At 33.1% G+C, this 18,130-nt stretch overlaps 2 protein-coding genes across 2 annotated transcripts; both read right to left on the reverse strand.

The window, feature by feature from the left end:
- Positions 1-4,247: 4,247 nt before the first annotated feature.
- LOC145642485 (uncharacterized) lies at positions 4,248-8,528 on the reverse strand. The gene is made up of 3 exons (XM_081693689.1): positions 8,300-8,528; positions 4,918-4,976; positions 4,248-4,830 (listed from the first exon to the last, which is right to left on the reverse strand). Exons 1-3 carry the CDS (start codon positions 8,399-8,401, stop codon positions 4,455-4,457), a joined length of 537 nt encoding a protein of 178 aa, XP_081549815.1. The 5' UTR covers positions 8,402-8,528; the 3' UTR covers positions 4,248-4,454.
- Positions 8,529-13,861: 5,333 nt separating this feature from the next.
- Positions 13,862-17,868, reverse strand: LOC145556813 (uncharacterized). Its single transcript, XM_081618462.1, has 8 exons — positions 17,671-17,868; positions 16,350-16,434; positions 16,188-16,256; positions 15,843-15,955; positions 14,951-15,062; positions 14,723-14,866; positions 14,428-14,602; positions 13,862-14,230 (listed from the first exon to the last, which is right to left on the reverse strand). The coding sequence occupies exons 1-8, from the start codon at positions 17,720-17,722 to the stop codon at positions 14,105-14,107; spliced, it is 876 nt and encodes a 291-aa protein (XP_081474588.1). The 5' UTR covers positions 17,723-17,868; the 3' UTR covers positions 13,862-14,104.
- Between the last annotated feature and the right edge of the window lie 262 nt (positions 17,869-18,130).

Below are 18,130 nucleotides of genomic sequence, written 5' to 3' on the forward strand. Positions count from 1 at the left end.
ATAACAATACTAATAATAATAACAACAAATACAAAACAATAACAATATTAATGATAATAAAAAATTATAACAACAACTACAAAACAATTTATAAGACCATAACATTAATTAATAAATAATAATAATAATAATAATAATAATAATAATAATAATAATAATAATAATAATAATAATAATAATAATATTAAAATTATATTTCTTCTAATTAATAATAACAATATCAACAACAATAAAAATAACAACAACAACAACAATAATAATATCAACTACAACAACAACAATAATATCAACAACAACAACAACTACAATAATAATAATAATAATAATAATAATAATAATAATAATAATAATAATAATAATAATAATAATAATAATAATAATAATAATAATAATAATATAAATAATAATAATAATAATAATGTAACAAAAAATAATCATATTACTAATAATCATATTAATACAAATAAATTACATTAATTATCAAATACTAAATCACAACAATAATCACAAGACCACGAAAAAAAAACATAAAAAAAAAAACTTAATTAACATAAAAAAAATTTAAATAAACGTACTTAACATTTTTAAAAAAAAAAAATATGAACAGGGACATCCGCCTAAAATTTCCGGATGTCCCTTGGTACATCCGCCTAAAATTTTCGGATGTACCATGGAACATCCGGATTTTTCAGGCGGATCCCAACTTCCGCTTAAAATTTCCGGATGTTCCATGGTACATCCGGAAATTTTAGGCGGATGTACCTAGGACATCCGGAAATTTTAGGCGGATGTCCTAATTGCCGAAAATAAAAAAAAATAAAAAAAAAAAACTTACAGAATGATCCGACGCATTCTTTGGCGTATGTATGTTCCACTCGCCGTCCATGACCCAAGACCCGTCGGAAAATTTCACGATTTTTTAAAATATAAAATTTAGGTGGTCGTGGGGACCGATTTGGTTGCAAGGTCGTGGGGACCGATTTTGGGAGGCTCGGGACAGCAAGGTCGTGAAGTGAGGGGACCGTTTCATGTAATGTGTCCAAATGGGGAACAAGGTCCTTTTTATAACACAAATTGCATAAAGGGCATAGTTGTCCATTCAAGTCAAAAAGGGAGCGTTACCTGGTAAAATGGGAGCGACAAATAGCAGTTGAGTTATTCTATCATACATTTATATATATATAATGGGCCAAAAATAGCTCAAATTAAATATAATATGCTTTTTATATACGCAATACGTAAGGAGTTTAGCGTATTAGGTTGTTTCAAAAAAAAAAAAAGTTTAGCGTATTAGGTAATATTGGTTTTTTTTTTTTAAAAGGAAATAAATTAGTCATTCAAAGGAAATCATAATAATAAGCAAACAAAAATAGAACCATAAAATTTTTCAATTTCCTTGTGTGACAGGTTGGATTTAATTTTAACCATTCAACATATACAAGGAAAAATTACAATTTAGACTATTATCCATCAAAATTGAAAGCCTAAATTAGTTTTAGGCTACAAGAAAATGAAACATTATTCTAGCAAATTATCATCAATAAAATAATGTTCATCTCTTTTGTCATATTTTTCTTGTTACTACATTCTTCAACAAATGCTTCAAGCATAATCCCGGATACTTGCAAACAAATTTCAAAGGATGATCCGGATGTAAGGTATGATTTCTGCTTACGGATACTCGGGTCAAACATACGGAGCTCCGAAGCAACAATCACAATTGAGCAACTAGGTTATATTTCCTTAAATTTGGGCATATCAAAAGCCATTGCTACAAAATCTAGGATAGAAAATCTTCTAAGAGATAATCCACATACCGATCTGCGTACTATTCGGGTCTTGAAGCTATTTTTGGAGCAATATTTGGATGTTATTGTGGATTTAGAAGGAGGGCTTAAAGCCTTACAATCTAAGGATTATTTTGAAGCTAATAATAGGACAAGTTCGGCCACGATTTCGACTTTAACTTGTAAAGATAATAGAAAGGCAAAGAGAAGGATTCCTATTTTGGTAAAAGAGAATGATGAATTGTTTCAATTGAATTCTATCTCCATTTACATCACCAATATGTTGTTTGAAAGAGATAATGGTAGGATGATGAGCATTTGAAGTGCTATTCAAACCTTGAATTGGTTTTATTTTTCTTGATGAGGGCTCGTATATGATATGTCACATATTCATATCCCCTTTCACGTTTGGTTAATGATTGATAATGCCCTTGTGGCTTATTCGGATAAAAATAGTTTTGAGTTTTCCTAACAAAAAAAAAAAAAAAGAATTCTCTTTTAGCAATGGATAATTAGAAATTAAAGAAGGTATGCTGAATGTATACTAGCTAGAATGTAGAAATTTGTAGAAATTTTATTTTTTGATATGAGATTGGTGAAAATCAAATTTTACATGCATGCACAACTTGCCTGCTTTCAAAAAGAGTGCCCTATACATTTGCTTTCAAAAAGAGTTATCATTTTATATTTGTTCCATGTACTTCATCCGTGTTTTAATAAATTAAATGTTACACTTATCTAATACGGCCGTGTTACAATAATATAAGTGTTACACTTTCTGATACAGTTTATTTTATAAAGTGCCTAAAACTATTGTAATTCAAACTCTCCTAACAAAGATAGATAATTTGAATTGCAGAAATTTGCCTTCTTTGATACAGTTTGTTTCAGTGCTATATATCATTTGGTTTATAAAACATCATTTTAAATTTGACTATGCAAATATGGTATAAGTAACCACTAGTGAGTAGTGACTAATCCACTAGGAATTTAATATGGAGTACTACTTTATTTAAGCAAATCCTAATATTATTTTTTTTTTAAAATCCTAATTATAAATTTGGTTGAGTATCTAATCTAATTCATTATGGTAACCCGGCCCAAAGGATCTTCTTAAAATGGGAATACAACCTCAAATCCTCAATCAGTATTATTACTACGTATTTCTTAACCTATAAATTCTGTGAGAACGAGAAGAACTCCTTAAATATTCAATGGCAAAAGGTGGTAATTTTTGGGTTTTTGCAATTATTATTTTGGGCCTCCTATATACAGGTACAAGCTCTGCTTCTTTTTTATTTTGTAATGCTTTTTTAATATACCTTTTGAGCTTTTGGTCATGGAATTTTAGGATGAACCGTTTTTTCAATTATGGAAAACGAAAATATCTTATCGTGTAATTATCTGAATTTAATAATCATGTTGATAATGTAATTGATTTGAAGAAACAATATTATGTGGAGTAAAAACTAATTTTTAGGTGAAGTATTGGAAATATTTTATGATATTTAATTCTCAAAAAGATTCGTCGTTGAATGAATTTACCAAAATACCTCTGCATGATATACTATGTTGTCTATTACCAATCATATATTAAGTTGCCCTCGTCCCTACACGACTATATATTGAGTTGCCCTCATCCTATACATGGTCCATCACATTCATTTATTCACTCTTCATACTACGATTGGAGAAATGTATGATAGTTAAAAAATTCCTAGTTTTGAAATACCTAGTTACATGCAAATTTTCTACCATTAACGCGACTTGTATGTATTATTGATAACATCTTTGTTTACAAAATTGACAAGGATTCACGTGTGATTTGAACAACATCCAATATGAAGTAGAAAGAAGTGAAAGAGTAATACTAGGGAAACAAGAATGGAACGTGACAATGCTACAAACCTGCCCGAATTGTTCAATGAGTAACATTACATTTAGAAACTGCAACAATTGGCTAACTGTTGAACCAGTTGATCCAACTATTTTCTCAAAAGATGGAGATAAATGCGTTCTTATTGACAATAATATTTTGAAGCCAGGTCAACATGTCAACTTCTCTTATGCTTGGGATACTCCTGTTGTTTGGATCCCAGATTCTGCGGTTGTTATTTGCTAGTAAATGTGCTTAATTTGCTAGCTTCAATGTCAAATTATGGACATAGTTTAAAATAAATCTAGTGTTTATTGTCTTTTGCAAGAACTTGATCGATCAATGTATGTTTTTTTTTCTTCTTATTGTCACTTAGTTGTTCGAGACTTCGAGAGTGGAGAGTATATGTTGTGTATCGCTTTTATAACACCCCATTTGTATTGCTTTTATACACCAAATCGCTTTTATAAAACCCCATTTGTATCGCTTTTATACACCAAACAAGACATACTCCGTACGTATTGATAAAAACAAGCATGATGAAGAACCAGGGAAGAGTATATATTATTGCTAAAAACATGAAGTGGTACACTAAAAAAAGTAATTATTTTCTAAAATTGGTAACATCACATGGGTTAATACATGAACACTTCAATATTTTTTTTTTCTACATTCGTAACAAGCTTAATCCTCGAATTTGAACAAAGGCTACCCAACATTTTTCAGAATCCTCACCCCTTGAAAGAAAATTGAAAAGGAATAAAAAAAAAGTGTTAAAGGGGGTTTCGCTATTAAGCTCCTTTCCTCTTCTTAGATGGTGGCTCCTCTCCCTCTTCTTCTTCATCTTCTTCTTCCTCCTCTTCTTCCTCGTCGTCATCTCCACCATCCTCGTCATCATCGTCGTCATCGTCATCGTCATCATCTTCCTCCTCCTCGTCATCATCATCTTCTCCCTCCCCTTCAACTCCTTCTCCATTGGCCTCTGGCTCTTCCTCGGCATCACCTTCCTCATCGTTCACCTCCTCGCCTTCGTCCTCACCACCTTCTTCACCACCAGCCTTCTCATCACCTTCAGCTTCGTCGTCATCGTCATCATCATCTTCTTCGTCTGCATCTTTATTCTCTGAATCAGGTTTTTCAGTATGGTGGAACTCAGATAATGGAAGCCTGCAAAGACATTAATATTCCAGTTATATGAACTTGCCGCCTCAACATGACAATAGTTTTAACTTTTAATCCCAAAGGGTTACTGACCAATTGAACAAAGCAGGTTCCTGTGGCAGCACAATACCACCTTGTGGCAAAGATCCTAACTGAAACAAACCAAGTGGCCAAGGATGAATGTCAGCTGAGAAATATTAAAACACGGCAATAACTCTCAAAGATAGACAAGAATAATCAGACAACAATAAGAAGACTCAAGATTAGCTAGGATTTGATGAAATTAAATTACAAGTAGCATCACTTCAAGCAGGACCAACATTGAATCAGATATTCTCAGGCGAAATTCTCTTTTGATCAAAACATCTGGGCCAATGTATCCTAGTATTAGGTTATCAGATTAAAAAAACTACATACTCCGTGATTAAATTGCCTAGGTTTGCCAATCAATCAAAGCAAAATCCAGCAGTTCAATTACTTGTGCAACCAGCGTCATCTGGCACTATGATTTTATCCCTACGTCTGGATTGGCTTCACTCGTTGATTGCCATAAATTTGTTCTATGGAAAAGCCTAGTGTGGATCCAAACTCCACATTTAACCCAAAGAAACAGATATGGGAAGCCCTTAAATTGAGATTTGAGGATGCTATTGTAAGCATACGTATCTTAGCTTTAATAAAGATCATATCCCAAAAATCAATCTCTTGATCAATCAATTTTCACAAAAAGTAAGAGAAAAAGCCCTTTATTGACATTGGCTTGGCTGCAAACCAAGGGAAGTCATGTCAATTCAAATTCACATCACATCAGGTGATAAACAAGCAGTGACAGTACCATCGCTGATTCACTATAACAGGGATCACAAATCTTCTCATTAATATATCATTATAACTCTAATGGGCTTGACAAAACTGCAAAAGTACATCTTGGAATCTTCAGCGGGGAAATCATCAGTTTACATGTTCCACTCTTCCACATAACCACCCATAAGCCTTTTTCCACAGCAATTCTCCTTATACATGCCAGATACTCCACTAATATAAGGGTAGTATTTACGAAGTTTTGGATAACTAATAACGCCAGATAACCTAAAAAGACAAATCATAGAATGAGGATAGGAGTGTCGAAGTCAAATTTGGGTTGGATAGCCAGGACATTAGACAAGGCAACCCACACAATATGGGAGGAAGGCAAACCACATTGAATTATGGAGACAGCAGGTTTATTCAACAGGAACAACAAGGGAGTGCGTAGCAGAAGAAATCAATGGGAAAAGGGGGGAAAAAGATGGAAACACTCAGATGAGCTGACAAGTCAAATCCTTACCCAAAGACAACAATGAGTGCTCCCAGCACAAGCTGGCCTGAAGCCCTGAACTGGTCAAGTATTGCACAGTGACCATGTTTACCTTTATGCTTGCTCATTAGTTTTACAACTTCAATGGAATTGTCACTTATCTAAGCAGAGCAAACCACCTACATTTTGACTAGATATGCACCCAGGTAGGCAGTTCTACTTCCACACATTACTCAGTGTTGGCAATCCTGCATGAATTTTCTGTCAAGCAATCAAGAATAGAAATGATATGAACAGAGATTATTGACCAAGCTCCTTTCTCTATAAGTCCTAAACTAAAACCCTCATCACTGCTAGCAGACTCATGGGGAACCACAAATCTTCCACTTTCATCCTTGAAATTTTAAAGTGGGCTTTAGGCCATCTTTGAGAGACAGTCAGCCCCAGATTATTAAGGCAACAAGGTCTTTCTTAAGTAAAGCAAAAACACAAATTGTTTAATCCCTCTACCACATTTTATTTGTTAGCTTTTAAATTTGAGCTCGCAATATTTCGTCACCAACCTAATTCATCATATAAATGCAATGGATTGAATATATTAAAAAACGTAACAAGCAACCTTTGAAGAGCCATAACCTAGAACTTAAATCTTCACACTCCTACTAAACATAACACAGCATGACTTTCTGCTTGTGTACCTAACATAAGGAAACAATAATTAATATTTGTAGATACTCTACGACAGAGTGTGTCCAAACACCCAATAGGCCAACATAAATATTCTTCTTTGTACAGCGAAAAGCTAGAGAGTATACAGAATTAACAAAATCACAACATCAAAGGCAAATGACCTTTCAAAAATGAACCCATGATAAATATCAGCCCATAATTACTTAGCCCCTAAAACCTAAGTGATAATCCTCAAAGACTCAATTCAGCTCAAATCAACTTGCATTTACTCTCATAAACAAAAGCCACTACTACATAGTTCCTACTTCTAGCCTGCTTGATGATAGCTCAACAAACAAAAGGAAGCACAAAATACATTTATTTGAGAACCCATTATATCGTTTGTGTCTTTTTACACCAAGATACCACTGAAAAACAATGACCTTCCCTCAATGTTACTACTTCAAAAATCCATAGTACCAAACTAAACCACCATTTATTATCTTGAGTTCGTCAGTATTTACAGGAAGCTTCCACCTTATTACCTTAGCTTACAAAGATACATATTTCCCTTCTGCTACAAGTCTTAATGAAAACAAAATTCTAAATCAATATTCGGCAAACTCTTACCAGCCTAGCAGAACTCAATTTTATAAAGCACCTCAAATTAGTTCAGCAAAAAATATCAATTCAGTGGCTCAAACAACCTACAGGCTACAACAAACCGCAAAGCCGCTATACTTTCAGGCACCAATGATCAATCACAACCCCACGAAAACCACTTTTACTGCAACATAAACTAACCTAAAGCCCCACTTTTTATATAGAAATTCTTAAATAACCCAAGAAAGCACTTTTTAATTAACATTCTCCTTCCAACTATCAACAAATCCTGAATACAGGCCAACATTGCCAGAAATGTTAGGGTCAATCACAGGAGGCAGGACTAAAATGCTTAAATTATCACTATTTGGTCATGAATTAATTTCATCTTCCTTCCAATATAACAAATTTAATTAATCCAAACAAAAACCTCAAATATGTTACATAATATCCACAAATATCATGAATTCCCCAAAGTTTGAAATTTTTTGGCTGGTAAGTTACAGTTCTTTAACTCAGATCTACACTCAAATATTACAATTAAAATACCCAAATTTCCTTCAAAATTTATTAAAAGGAAAAAAAAATCAAAAAAAGGAACATAAATAATAAATAAAACAAAATAATTCTAATTCTTACAATATACACATATGATTATAAAAAAAAATAATAATAAATAAAAAAAAAAAAAAGAGAAAAGAAAAAAAAGAAAAAAATGTAAAAAAAAAAAAATAATAAAACCCAATTGAAATTGAAGTAAGCAGGAGCCAGAAACTTCACTAATTTAAGGAAAAAGTAGTGAATTTTACGCTTAATTATACCCAAAATTAGCAAAAAAATAAAAATTTCTAAATTAAGCTAAAAGCGAAGTGAAAAGAAGTGAGGAGAGAGAAAGAAATTATATACCACCGCAAGGGCAAAGGAGAGAGACTGAACAGCAACAGTAGCAACAGTCTCAAGCACAAAACTCCGCAAAACGGCATCGTTTGAGCTCGCCATCATCTCCATTGCAAATTTTCTAAGAAAACTGGAAAATTGAAAGAAAGAGAGAGAAAGGAAAGTGATGGAGAAAGAGAGAGAAAGAAGAAAGTTGGAAGAATTGATTCTTTCTTAATTTAATTTGTAAAACCCTAAAAATAGCGGAATCATATGAAGGAAAAACAAAAGGGGGTAAAATTGAGGGTTTTTCAGATTTTTATTTATTTAACTTTTTATCTAATCTAATCTAATCTAATACTTGTACTGTATTTAAGTTACTTGTACAAGTGTTAATTAATTCAGTTGACTTTGACCTATTTATTTACTCCCAAGTGTTTAAATTACTCTTTAATATTAGTATTTTAGTACGAGTATTTAATATCATGTACGAGTATTATTTTATGGTACTTGTTAATATTGCAATAAACAAGAATGAAAGATGTTTTTGTAAAGGTTGGAGTGAAAAAAGTTGTGTGTGAGAATTAATATCGAGCAAAATAGTACTTTTGTAAAAAGATTGAGAAAACAAACATGATTAATCTGTAGTAATTCATAAGGAGTATAAACATAACATGAAATCTTGAATAATTTAAAAATAAACCATGAGTACCTATAACAAAATTTTGTTGTCAATGAATTGAATTAATGATTAATCTATAATTTGTAAGCTATGTAAAGAACTCCTCATGTTTTTTTGATGCAAAAAAACTCCTCAATTGTAACTCATATATAGTGGCAGTAAAATTTTAACATTATATCTAACAATAAATCTTATTCAATTCTCTTTATCCTTTGTCAAAAAAAAAAAAAAAAAAAAAAAAAAAAAAAAAAAAAAAAAAAAAAATCTTATTCAAGACTATTTATAAACCTACTTTATTATATTAGTCAAATACAAGAAGTTTCCATTGTAATTGTAATTTGTCACAAGTTTATAATAAAAGTATTAGATTTATATAGGTCATCTTAGTTTAATTAAATTTTAAAAGAAAATGCCTCTACAAGTTGCTGACATAAACATTGTTTTTTTAAGTGGTAGAATAACAGAGAAAGTGAAGTGAATTAAGGCCGTGGGATTGATTTCAACGGCTACGATGGGATATGATAAATTGATGGTGAAGTACGGAGTATTAAATTGATAGTAGGTAAAAATGTGAGCGTGTGACATGTAAGAGAATTCTTAGGAAGAGTCACATGTCATAAGGGGCCCACCTACATTTGTTCTTACGAGTAGTAAAGTTTTTTATTTTGTCTTTTAAATATTTGTTCCTTTTATCAATCACAACCTCATTTATGCAACGGTACTCTACTACTCTGTAACGGTTATGACATTAAAATATCGGAGTACACCGTGCATATAATTGTATGGAGTATTATTATACTTCCTCCCGTTCCAAAATATATGACATTGTGTGGCAAATAATATGAAACGAAGATAGTTTAACTTGAGAGCTTATTCTTCTAATTTGTCATAGAATGAAACCTCTCGTGAGTTTGTATAATAGGGCGAACTATGTTGCCCACTTGTCCATATCCAACAATGTATTCTCTAATTTAATAACATAATGCTTGATCAGGTTCTTATAAATTAAGCGATGTACTTCATTCATGCACCTCATCTACTCGCATTTTAATACTCCCACCTTTGGAGCATCTATGCTTTTTAATATTCAACTACTTTCAACTAAAGTTATTAGTGGTTATAACAAACACAATCTTCCCATACCTACAATGGGACAATGTATCAATAACACAGGATTTATAACAAAACAAACTTCAAGAAATACAATTTAGACTTTGGACTACAATTTTACACTAAAATTTTCAGATCAAAATGTACTTGGAGCAAGCAATTCAACCACAATCTACCAACTTTTATGTAGCAATATCAAAGTAAAAATTCAATTGTTGTAATTGGTTGACAAAAAAAGCAAATCCCTCAAACATTAACGAGTTTCTCTCCTAAATTGGTGTCTGATTTAGTTGGGAGTTTTGAATTAATTTTTTTGCATTAAATTTCTGTACTTGTTTTTGTTTGCCTAGAATTATGATCTGGGTTTTGCTTCAATTTACTGTCTAAATGCAGAAATCATAATTAGGTACTAATGTAGTTTAATGGTCTAATTACTTGAATTATTTGCCCTTTAGGACAGCTTAAAACTCTTGGTTCAAGATGTATCGAAAATCAATGGAACCATAAGATTTTATTGATTATTAATGTTACATAGTGACAATAGTTTGTGTATAGTTGCTAATTTGGGAAAGTGTTGTTAATTAACTATTATTAAGTGTTAATCATGACATTGAAAGTAAAACTGATTGATTTAATATATTACAACTACTGTAGCAGGTGGCTTGTTAAGGGTTTTAATCACTGCATTATTGTTCTCATACTTAATATAAATTTCGTAAATGTACGAGTACTGAGTTTGTGGGAGATTTTGTATCAAGCAAGAAAGAGTTCCCTGATCATACTAATACTGGATTTTAATTTGACAGTAGTCACCTCTATTGGGTTTGTGGCACCATATTGGTCAAGCCTTGGGGATGTAGCAGACTACAGAAAGGTTCTGTAATCTGTATTGCTTATAGGATGTCGATTTTGGGTGCAGGGTAAGGACAGACTACAGACGCGCATTTTGACTGCTTTAACATTCATAGAAGTGGGTTTATCCTGAAGGCTAAAGCTAAATGTATAGCAAAGTATGGTTTATTTTGATGAAGCTAGTAAGGCCCTCAAAGTGTTTTTAATTAGCCAGTGAAACTGTGATGATACTCCTAGCTTAACTAGAATTCTCTGTTCCTAACATTGAAGAGACTAATTCAGAAAATCTAGTGTAATGCTTAGGAAATTGCCCCTGAACAATTATTGAAAAAGTGAGATCTGTTTCTTACTGGTTGGTGTATGAAAAATGTAAAGGAAGTTTAACAAGAAATGTAGGAAAAGAGGGGGCATACGCTTCCTATGATCTTGGATATTTTATTTCTAAGCATAAACTTTGATCACTTCACTTGGCTCAATGAGAGTTGTGCCTTTAATTTTTGCTTAGTTCTTTGCATATGTGTTTAACACATACAATTCTTTGTGCTCACTCAGCTGGGGATGTATGATGATCTGTGGGATTGACGTTCAAGATCCAATCGGATAGATTGTGGGTATGTCGTGCAATGCAATAAAATAGATTTCATTAAGGTATCTCAGTCTTTCACTAGAATGTTCAATGAGTAATTCAGTGGTAAGATCTTTGACATCCAACTTAAAGTGCCAACTCATGAAGGTGGATAGTAACACTGAGATGTATGTGAAAATGATTGTCTGCAAAAAGGGGGGAAGGAATTAGAAAACGTAGGCTGGATAGAAGCTGCTTGTTTGATGTCTTACTCGTCATGAATGTTTCTTATACTAGGAAGTGAGTACTGAACATGATACCTTAAATCTGGCGCGTACATGCAATTTTGAAAAGATGCAGTAGTTGATGAACACTTATGCTTGATCAGAGCTCGGAAACTGTACTTTTAATGTTCTGCATTAAGTAATATATACACTGATATTATGAACTGTTTGTTGTATGCTAGTATGATGGTATCCATTATTTCTCCGGTTCTAATTTTTGTAAAATAAAGCAAAACAATCTTACAGAACCCCCACCCTTCTAAAAAAAGCCAAAAAAAAGTGAGAAAACGATTGCATTAGAGGTATCAAAACTTAGAAAGGTGCATGATACCTAATTAATAGCTGATGAGAAATGCAGCTAGTCTCAGATAATGATAGTTAGTAACACCATTACATGATGAAAGGCGACTAATCAGAAAGCATCCAAATCTGTATTTGGTAGAAGGTTTTGTTTTTAGTTTTATAAGGTAATCATATAAACTCTAGATTTCTCTATGGTTATATAAGACAGGAAGCCTACAAAATTGATGGGTTACCTTTCACAAAGGCTAATTACTTGATTTTATTTGCTGTTTAATTAAGTAATACCTACAGAAGGCTTTGCTTAAAACTCTCTTAAACTAACCAATTATCTTTGATTTGTTTCTTGCACTTCTTTATTCATTCTCTTAATCCTGTTATTATCTTCATTTTTCTTTTTTCCTTGAACTGTTATACCACAAAATGGGCAGTGAATACAGTTCCAGAAAACACTTGTATGATATCAGCAAGTCAAAGAGAACCAGAAGAGCGACATTGTATCTGTCTACAGTTGAAGAAGATGTCGTCGCTCCAAATTTTTCAAGAGGTCCCGATCAGAAGAATGAAAGTGATCAAACTCAGACCAGTGAAGGGCAGAAGAATGACCATGTAAAACTCAAGCAGCTCATTAGTGTTGATGGCAAAGCAGACGACACATCTGATGGAAAAGATAAAGGTAGGGCTATACTTGGCCAGTATTTCGCTGATGAGAAGCAACTTCAACTGGTAGTAAAACAGCCTGATGATGGCCGCCAAGGAGTGAAACTCAAAAAATTTGTCAAGCGGTATGTTAAGGCTTTAAGCCAGATGGTTAAATCTAAGCGTAACCAACGCCTAGAGAACCCTGCTATCCGCCTTAGTATGTAAATCAAAAGGCCAAATATCTGAAAATATAATAGCAGATACATAATCTTCCTATTTGAGAGTTAGTTCTCCATCAATATTGTTATGACTTGAATAAAGCAAATTTTGTAATTTCACATGTTGTACCCTTGCACCTGTACTTTGCAGATTCGAGTGCAGATGAAAGTTTCAGCTTGCTACAAAATATTGGTGTAACATAGAATCTCAATTTTAGAGATAACAGAAATTAAGAGCACAGGGTTCTTGAAATTGAATCTTGCACATAAACAGAAATAGGTGTACAGCTACTAGTTCACTTCTTATACTGTCTGAGTACCACTGCAACCGCATAGTGCACACATAAACTTGTAGCTACAATGCCTAACAGCAACACAGAAAATTTACCTTAAAACCTTGAAATTCAATAACCTTAACATTCTGGGGATTCGTTAAATTAATTTTAACGAGTAAAGACGATGATGATGATGGTGTCCGCTGTCAGGGTAGAAGCCCAAGACAAACACTTTTTTTACCTCTGCATCTGTAAAAGTTTGGATCTTGTTTAGGTCTTTTGGTAATTAGATTTAGGTAAATTCTAACACTTGATGTTTAGTGGTTGCAGACTTGCAGTAATTGTTGATTTGTAAAAGGGTGCACAGTTTAAATGTTTATTAGACTTCTCTTGCCCTGAAGCGTTTTCTTAAAAGCATGCACCATTATCAGTATAGAAAATTTTGGACGTTCACATAGTCGGCTATTAATGGTAAATCAATAAATCTTAATTTCTTTCCTCGAGGTTGCGAGCTTCTACCTTGGCTAAACTAGATAGACTACCTTCTTGTTACAGAAACCTATCTACTTCCGTCAAGTCGTTAACAATTAGTCAATGGTAAAAACTAAAATTTGTAAAAAAAATAAAAATTAAAAAAATATATATATACACCACAAAAAGGAGAAAAATCTAAAGATGAAGAATTGGCAATCGAATTATGAACCCATCTGAGCAAAATGCCTTCAGGACAACTATTTTTGGAGAAAGTTTCATTATTAATGGAGTTTTGAACTACGGTACAAATGGAAAACCAAGTTTTGGCTTTGAAGGATGATAATCAGAAATCAAGTATAGACAGGCAGACAGCCCTTCAAAGCAACTAAAATGTATATAGCAGACTAGCAGGAGATAGATAGTCCTTGAGGTTTCAAGGTTCTACCTTGGCTGCTGCTGAAGCATAGCTTACACTACTGTCTCTCATGCTCTTGCATTGGCTTGACTGTTCATACCGCAAAAATTTAATCTTTATCTTCGTGGCAGAGTTCATCAACATCTGAAAATATAGAAGATGGAAATTATATGAGAAAGTAAACAGTGAAGCGGTACCTCGAGCATTAAGACTGCCAACTTAGCTGTTATTATAAGAGACGAAAAACAACTTCCACCAAGCTGAAGTAATTAAAGAAGGCAAGTAAACAAGTATATTGGTTCTTAGTTGAATTCAGTAGAATACTCCATAATGGTACTTACATGGAGGAACACACTAATTGGATGACGACCACATATGGTATTATCATATTTGAGTAAATACTGCTTGAATGCATCCGGATCTCCTGTTTCTATAATTTCCATCCCCATACGATCCAATGCTTCAATAGACTTGTGGATGGCTCCATGTTTCTTGTCATAGTAAGTGTAGTTGAAGCTAAAGCAAGGAAGAAACATTAAGGGCTTTTAGTTTTCAGGAACAGAACTAAAAATATACTGAGAAAAATCTGGCATCATATCAGCCAAAGAGAAGTAAGAACTGTGTGAATGGACATACCGAGATCCCCAGTGACAGAAGTCCGAGGATACTGAGAAAAAATTGCTTGTATCATCCACGTATTTAGCTAGCAATCGGCCATACATGGCTTCACTTTCAGCACTAACAGCCCCAACTAAAATTGGAACAACTTTTACTGAATGTCTGCAATATTATTAGCAGATGGTGAGGCTCAACAAAGCAGATGGTGTGGTTCATAGAAGAGACTAACATAAACATATTAGTTACCCTTCAAATACTTTAGCAAGATAAGGCAAGTGCATCTCCATGCTGTGCTCAGCCTCATCAACCCGAATATCCATCATTTCAAACTCCCCAGTCGCCTTAAGCTCCTCAATGACTGGTTGAATAATAATAATATTAAAAAAATAAAAATAAAAAAAGGATACAAGTGAATTCTCTTCACAAAAGCAAATCATGAGGTTTTTCATACAATGAAATTTGTAGAAGTGGGAAATAAATACACGCCGTTCCTTGAAACCATCCCAACGAATCAATTAACCAATGAATACTAAAAAGATGGTGTCAGTGAGCTTTCCTTATTAAAAACTAAGAACCTCTAACAGTTCTACTTACCCCCTCCCCCTTTCTCAACACACACACACACCTTTAATATGATTCACAAAATACACGCAAGGGAAGTTTAAACCAACACAATTACCATTCTACTTCTATCAGTCCATGAAAGCAAGTTTCTGTTGCTACAAGAATCTACAAATTATTCCCATTCCCACCCCCACCCCACCCCCCCCCCCCCCCCCCCCCACCCCAAAAAAAAAATATGATGATTATAGAGTATTAAATCAATATTTTATATTTTAGGAGATTACACAAGGTAGCATATATTTGATGAAATACTTCCTTTACCAAAGGACTTTTCCCTGCTTCCAGAGAGAGCAAATAATAACTAATCTATATGTTCATGAAAAAGTTTTCGAGAAAATCACCCCACACTTTAATGAAAAAAGACACCCTGATAAACAACTTAAAGCAAAGTCTGACAATTGATACCAATTTTTATCACAGTTTCAAGAAGACATTTACTTCAACCAGTTCAATCACACTAGAAGAGACAATGGAATCAGAAAAGAAAGAGAATATACGTAAGGCTTGACCATACCTTCCAAATCAATAGGCAGATCTCCAATAGGAGTCTTGTATACAGTGGCTCTTGAAAGAGCACATTTAGGAGTATAGTAGTGATGTGAGGGACCCAAAAGGAACACCCTTGAACTGGATAAACACACATTTTTTTTTAAAGTTAATAAGCCGCACATTAAATAGTAAGCCCCCTCACCCTCACCACCACCACCCCAAAAAAAAAAGCATTAATGCATAATAACATAACTAGGCTGTTATTCTCATTAATCTGAAAGATTTATTTCTCTTTTCAGTATAATATAGGTATATAGCATTAAAAAAGAGGTAATGAAACATAACAATTGAGTGTTGAAGAAAAACTCACATGCTTGTGGGGTCTATGTTGCCAAATGCATAAGCTGCAGCACGGCCCGAATATGAATATCCTGCATGCCTGGTCATATGGAAGCAATTCCTAAAGTGAGGATTATGTCCATCACAGTATTTGATGTCATTTAAATGAGGGTGAAACAGGAAAAAGCCTTACGGAGCAATAACACCTCGTACATCAGAAGATTTGCTAAGGCCAGCTTCATTTAGCCACCCTTCAAGTTCTTCAGCTAATTTGCTAGCTGAATAAGAGACATAAAATCTGCTTAGAAAAGACGAACACTTTAAAGACAAAAGGATGTAAAAAAACTTTAAACTGCAAGGAAAAATTATAGAACCAAAAAATTCCAACTGTACAAATTTATTTCATTCTTATAAAAAAAAACTGCCCTACTGATGTTCTGGGAAATAGCACATGCTTAATTATGACGGAAATAACAATGGACGATGAAAAATACCTATGTCATTCATACCCCTCATGTAGAATGGTGTATCCAAGTTACAAGACTTACAACACTAGAAAGGAGGGGTATGTTATCACCCTAGAATAACTAAACTTGACCATCTCCCCGCTAAAAAAAGATGAATGGCTAAGTATACTTCTCTGATAAAGTTTAGACCTATAACTCTATAAACAAATCTCACTAATTACTCCAAACACCTAGAGTTAAACCACCGGCCAAACAAAAAAATTAGTCTATTTGAGAAACACTTTTGTTTAAGCATATCTCCCGAAATATACATACATGTAATGTTATACATTCTATCGCCGCCATTATTTTAAGTTGGACCCATTTACTCCAAGAACATATCTAATTAGAGAAATTAAGCAATATTGAGGAAATTATAGCTATTAGTAAAAGCAGTTCGCGGTGTACCCATGGTCTTTTACTCTATATATGCATGCAAGTATGGAACAAGCAATTAAAGCTGACTCAGTGGACTGGAATCGAAAATTCAACTTAAACTCATCACACAAAAACAACTCAATTGCACTAAAATTTCTCTTAGGTTTAATAACCAAATGTTTATTACAAGCATTTTAAGCATTAAATATATCCTGCAAATCCAGGACAATCAAAGACAAGCAACAACATTCATAACCCTAAACTTCAATGCAAGCAATCCTAATTCAGCAATTTCAGAACAAAGTTTTTCTTGATTTTCTCAAATGATCCCATACAATCAGTTTTTATACCCTTTATCATATTAAGTTTTCTTTATAATTCAATTGTATGCACTTCGTATCACATCAATTTTCAGATTCCATATAGCCAAAACACCCAAAACAAAGAACATCAAATTACTTAAATTCATTGAACCAGATAAATATTTAGTCAAAATCAAGTTTTTACCTTTACTACAGCTTTATAGCATTAAAGTAAAGAAGGGGATATTGTAGAAAATTAATTTTTTTTAAAATAACTAAAAAAATCAAACAACAAAATATGAAAATGAAGAAAAATGAAGAAACATACCATTGTTGGTGTACCAAGAACCAGCGTGAGAAGCTCTTCTTGCTATCTCCATTGCCAAATTCAAGAGGAGAGTGAGAATTTGGGGATGAATCGGATTCAGAAAAAAGGAAAAAGTAGTGAAGATTACAGATTCTTCTGTTTGGCTTTTTGATTGATTTTAATAGTGATTCCTCTCTACTTATATCGATTCTTCTCTTCAATTTGCGTTTTTGTCCTTTTAACATTTTATTTTATTTTACTTGGTATTTTTTAATGAAAAATGTTATACATAAGCATTGAAAATACTCTTGAAAACTGTTTAAATTTAGAAAATCATGACAAATTCACACTAATTACATTAATTTACGCGTGTTTTTGTCGTGAATTCCTAATTTTATACAATTTCCAAAAGTGTTTTTAATGATTTTATATAGCCCTTAGGGCTATGTATAACATTACTCTTTTTTAATAACTTAAATAC

The sequence above is a fragment of the Chenopodium album genome, chromosome 8, assembly GCF_948465745.1.
Source record: "Chenopodium album chromosome 8, dcCheAlbu1.1, whole genome shotgun sequence".
Taxonomy (NCBI): domain Eukaryota; kingdom Viridiplantae; phylum Streptophyta; class Magnoliopsida; order Caryophyllales; family Amaranthaceae; genus Chenopodium; species Chenopodium album.

Coding starts and splice junctions, on each gene's coding strand:
- LOC145642485 (XM_081693689.1), bottom strand. CDS start 8,401: ATGGAGATGATGGCGAGCTCAAACGATGCCGTTTTGCGGAGTTTTGTG. Junction 4,977..8,299: donor TCTCCTTTGCCCTTGCGGTG/GTATATAATTTC, acceptor GGTTTGTTTCAG/TTAGGATCTTTGCCACAAGG. Junction 4,831..4,917: donor GAACCTGCTTTGTTCAATTG/GTCAGTAACCCT, acceptor ATGTCTTTGCAG/GCTTCCATTATCTGAGTTCC.
- LOC145556813 (XM_081618462.1), bottom strand. CDS start 17,722: ATGGAGATAGCAAGAAGAGCTTCTCACGCTGGTTCTTGGTACACCAAC. Junction 16,435..17,670: donor TTCTTGGTACACCAACAATG/GTATGTTTCTTC, acceptor TCTCTTATTCAG/CTAGCAAATTAGCTGAAGAA. Junction 14,231..14,427: donor CAATTAGTGTGTTCCTCCAT/GTAAGTACCATT, acceptor CTATATTTTCAG/ATGTTGATGAACTCTGCCAC.